Below are 4,576 nucleotides of genomic sequence, written 5' to 3' on the forward strand. Positions count from 1 at the left end.
CATTCGGGGGGCCCAGACCCCGTCCCTGCGGACCCCGGGTCCCTAGGCCCTCGGGTGGCCATGCCCCCTCCCCGGTCCATCCTCCTCGCGGGGCGGCCTCTGATCTCTAAGGGGAGGTGCCCTGGGTCTTGGTGTCTCTCTGCGGGTGTCTAGACGCGTCTCCTCGCCCGCATCTCTGCGCCTCTGTCTGGGTCCCGCCGCCCCTTCCCCGAGTCTCGGTCTTCCGGCCGCCGGCATCCCCGCCCGCTGCTCCCTCCCGTCCGTCTCTGAGTCCATCGCTGTGCCTCTGATCCCACGTCTGTCCCTCTCCCGGGTTTGCTGTCTACAGAGCTCTGTCCCTGTGCATGTCTCTGTGTCCCCCCCGGACCCCCAATCTCCCTCCCGGTCCCCCTACTCTCTCTCGGCCGAGTTTGGAGGAGCGGGTAGGGGGGCGCTGCAGAGCTAGCTGTGTTCCTAGCGCAAAATAGACTCCTGTTGCCATGGCGACGCGAGCGCGGCCTCCCGGACGCGAAGCTTCTGGCTGGGGGGTGAGGAGGGGGGGACACCTGGATCCGGAAGGCGGGGGCCAGGGGCGCCAACGCCGGGTCCCAGGGGCTCCCGGAGGAAGGAGCTGGGACTCCTAGGTCCCTGGGGAGAGGGTTGCTGGGTGTTCTGATGCGCGCTCCCAGCCGCCTGCGGGGGGGCGGGGGGCTCTGGTTCCCCAGTGGGGGCGGTCTGACTGTGAGCTCTGATGCCTGGGTTCTTGGGGGACTCAGAGGTTGCCTTCTTAGGTCCCCAAGGTTGGGGGTTGATGGGGAACAAGGACTGCGAATCTCAAGGGGCCTTGAGGTCGAGGGGCCTTGACGGGGGGCGGTATTGGGGGGATCGGTAGAATCCCGACTCCCACATTTCTAAGAGAGCTGCAGAATTCTGGGGGCCCCCATGTGGATCCCCTGCCCGCTGCGTCTTAGGGGCGCAGGGACCACTCAGATAAAGGTGTCCGTCCTTCTTCCCATCCATTCATCCGCATGCCAGCCTCTTCCTTCCTCCCGTCCCCACATCCTTCCTCCTCCCCACGACCCCGTGCCTCAGTTTCCCCCTCCGCACCGGGTGCGGTCGCGCTCACCTCACTTTCCGATGCGGGACCCTTGGGGATTCTGGGGTGGCGGCGGCGTGGGGGGCCGGCCGGGGGAGAGGCGCCCGCTGGCAGCTGAGAAGAGGCACCTCCCCCTCTCCACCTGCTAGGGACCCCTCTCCCCGCCACCCGCAGCCCCCCGTCGCCCCCGGGGTACCCCCCAGACCCAAGAATGGTTCGGTCCACAGCCACATCGGTGTTTATTCCGCGAGCCCAGGTCCCACACAGTCCGTGACACTCCTTCCCCCGCCCCTTCCCAGCCCTTGAAGGGGCCCGGGGCCGAGCCCCGCCCCCAGCTCAGCCCAGCCAACGGCCGTCGGCTGCCAGGAGCTCATTTGCATTTCCGGGAGCTGCCGCCCAATAAGCAAGGCAGCACCCGCCTCCCCTCCCGAGGGGCGGCGCTCCCGGTGGACTGCACCACTCAAGGGACCCGAGGACGGGGGGAAAGCGCTTCCCCCGAGGCCGGTGACAGGCAGGAGGGAGGTCTCCCCTCGGGGCCGAGCGGGGTTCAGCGGAGGAGGGGGTTCTGGCCTTGGAAGAGGCCGAGCAGCCCGCTGTCCGGGGCGGGCTCCTTGATGATCTTCTGGATCTGCAGAGGGAGGAGGGCGTCAGGGAGGACCCGGGGCCCCCATTTGCAGGGCAGACCGGAGGGGCACTGCTCCCTCTGCCCCTTTGCCCTCTTGGCAGCAAATGGCCACGCCAACCGCTCCCTCTTCTCAGGTCTTTTCCCGGGGCCTCGCCCTCACCGCCCACCCGAGTTAGCTCCGATCACCGATCACCCGGCCATTCGCCTGCTTTGCTGGCCTGGGCTGCTAAGAGATGGGCTTGACCCAAGCTGGTGTGGCTCAGTGGGTACAGCACCAGGCGGCGGACAGGAGGGTCCTGGGTTTGAGTCCAGTGAAGGGCACGTACCTCAGTTACAGGCTCTATCCCCAGAGCATGTGCAGGAAGCAACCAATCACCGTGTCTCTCTCGCATCGCTATTTCTCTCTGTCTCTGCCCCTCCCTTACATTCTCTCAAAAAATCAATGGACAAATATCCTTTGCTTGGGATTAACAGAAAGAGTGATGGGCTTTGTCCTGGGGCGCGTCTATACTTTCTTCTTCCTAAATCATCTCAACTCTCCCAAGCCTTGCTCCTCCACTCCAGGCTCATTTATCCACCTGCCTCTTGGATGCTGGCTGCCCCCTGACCTCTCTAACTCTCGGTTCAGCCCTTCCCCTTTGGTAGATACCAGCCTGGGGCTGCTCTCTGGGTGCCTTCTCCCAAAGACCCACTTTGCACCCACCAGTGAGCCCCAATGGCCTGCAGAAAGCAAACAAAAATACGCAGAGCCCGCATCCTCACCGCCTCCACGTTGGTGTCCCTGGGTCCTGACACCGCCCCCCCCCCACTGCGGCTCCCTTGCCGGAGCCCCCGTGGCTGCCCTCACTAAAATCCCAAGGCCTTGAGGTCATGCCTGGCTCCCCCGGCCGCCCCTCCTCCACACTCCCCAGCACTCAGGGCCTGATACAGTCCCTGGAACGAGGCAAGTCCAGTCCCCCCCGCCAGGCCTGTACCCCAGCTGGTCCGTCTGCCAGGAGCACTTTCTGGATGACTGGCTGCCCCTCCGACTGCAGGTCTCCACTTCAAGGCCCCTCACCCCCGACCACCAAGGGCCGCCCTGCTGCTTACTGTCTTGTTTCTCACACTCTCTGCACTTCCCTTCCCACTCCAGGCCACAGTGTGTAATGGGTTACTGACTGGCTTTGCTGTTGCCCCAGGACTCATCCCAGTGGCTGGCACACAGTAAGTGCTCAATAAAGGCTCAGCCAAAGGAAGAGGAGAGGAAAGGGCAGAGCTCAGAGGGCCAGGAATGTCAAATCTGGGCATGTCCTGTGCTCCTGCAGGCCAAGGGTGGGCACAGTGGGAGCCACCTGGTCAGGCCTGTGAGCCGGGGAAGCCACTGGGGGTGGGTGCGGGGCTGGACCTGCGAGCCCGTGACCGGAGGAGGGGAGCAGTGGAGGGTCCCAGGGCCCCACCTCCAGGGCCCCTGCTGGACGGTTCTTTCCTGTGTCTGCCTGGCACCCTCCAGGCCTCAGTCACCTCCTCCCAGGCTTCCTAGACCACCCTGCGGAAGCCCCTCACTGCCTTCTCCCTCCCTCTCCCTCTCCCTCTCTCTCTCCTCCCCTCCTCTCTCTCTCTCTCTCCCCAGTCCTCACTGCCCACCAGCAGCAGCTTCTCTTATTGATTTATGGTGACGGGGTGTCTCCCCACGAGAACTGAGCCCCGCTGGAGGCGGCAGCCTTCTGTGTTCCAGGATGTGTATGTTCCCGGATGTATTCCGAAAAGACGTGGTGGGCGCCGAGGAGACATCTGCCAGGTGCATGGAAGGTGGGGGACTGGGAGCCAGTACCTCCTTGAACTGGGGGTGCGCGGCGTCACCCACCAGCTGCAGAATGAGGCCTTCGCTGGTGGAGAGGAAGGCGCCGCTCTGTCGCATCCGGGCAAGTGCCACCAGGCGGTCCACCTGGCTGCAGGGGAAGAGGGGGTGTCAGCCTTGCGGCCTGACCCCCGGGCCCTGGCAAACGGGGCTCTTCCTGGGAGCCCCGTCCACACCCCACGTGCAACCACCCCTCGTGGGACCCCCTCACCTGCGGGAGGAGCAGGCGTCCACCACCACGTGGACCTGCAGCCCCCGATCCAGGAGGTCCAGGGTTGTGTTCTGGGGGCAGAGAGAAGTCAGGGCCAGCCCCAGCCAGGAACGGGGGTCCCGGGTGGGGGACTGGGATACTGGCATGGGCTGAGGGAACCAGAGCAGGACAGAACCCTCCCCCCCCCCCCCCGTGACAATGGGGTCAGGGGTCAGGAAAGGTGTCAGGCCGGGAGCATGGAGGGTTCAGGGCGGGCACAGGCTGTCCCTTTGAGGATGGGGAGGTTTCAGATGAGAGGGGTTCCCGGGGTCAGCTGGGGGGTCTCACCAGGATGCAGGCCTGCGTCTCGATGCCGCAGAGCAGCACAGAGCGCAGCTGCGGCCGCGCGTCCAGCTCCTGCCGCGCCACGGGCACCATGCTGAAGCAGGTCTTGGACAGGGGCTGCAGGCCCGCCGCCCCCAGCTCGGGCACTGTGGGGCCCAGGCCCTGCGGGTACTGCTCCGTCAGCACAGTTGGCACCTCCAGCAGTCGGGCCACCTGAGGGGGGACAAAGGCCTGACCTGAGGGAGGGGCTGGACCCCCTGGTCTGAGGGAGGAGGGGGTTGGAGCCTGGTCTGAGGGAGGAGGGGGCTGGATCCCCTGGTCTGAGGGAGGAGGGGGCTGGATCCCCTGGTCTGAGGGAGGAGGGACCAGTACCTTGAGCATGCGGGCAGCCACAGAGACGATCTGGGGGAAATAGGCGACATGGCGGAACTTCTCCTGCATGTCACACAGGAAGAGGATGGACGACCCAGGGAGGACCCGGCCCAGGCTGGGCTTTGCAGCCGC

At 65.5% G+C, this 4,576-nt stretch overlaps 1 protein-coding gene across 1 annotated transcript; it reads right to left on the reverse strand.

Annotated features, from left to right (window-relative positions):
* Positions 1–1,290: 1,290 nt before the first annotated feature.
* Positions 1,291–4,570, reverse strand: ISOC2 (isochorismatase domain containing 2). Its single transcript, XM_006772213.2, has 5 exons — positions 4,445–4,570; positions 4,076–4,285; positions 3,749–3,819; positions 3,511–3,628; positions 1,291–1,703 (listed from the first exon to the last, which is right to left on the reverse strand). Exons 1-5 carry the CDS (start codon positions 4,511–4,513, stop codon positions 1,623–1,625), a joined length of 549 nt encoding a protein of 182 aa, XP_006772276.2. The 5' UTR covers positions 4,514–4,570; the 3' UTR covers positions 1,291–1,622.
* Positions 4,571–4,576: the final 6 nt, after the last annotated feature.

Source organism: Myotis davidii, unplaced genomic scaffold, assembly GCF_000327345.1.
Source record: "Myotis davidii unplaced genomic scaffold, ASM32734v1 scaffold326, whole genome shotgun sequence".
NCBI lineage: Eukaryota > Metazoa > Chordata > Mammalia > Chiroptera > Vespertilionidae > Myotis > Myotis davidii.

Bases quoted from the DNA above. Each gene is read 5' to 3' on its own strand.
- ISOC2 (XM_006772213.2), bottom strand. From the start codon at position 4,513: ATGCAGGAGAAGTTCCGCCATGTCGCCTATTTCCCCCAGATCGTCTCT. The intron at 3,629-3,748 runs GTGAGGGGGTCC...CTTCCCCTGCAG, and splicing joins GACGCCTGCTCCTCCCGCAG to CCAGGTGGACCGCCTGGTGG. The intron at 1,704-3,510 runs GTACTGGCTCCC...CTCCCTCTGCAG, and splicing joins CGCACCCCCAGTTCAAGGAG to ATCCAGAAGATCATCAAGGA.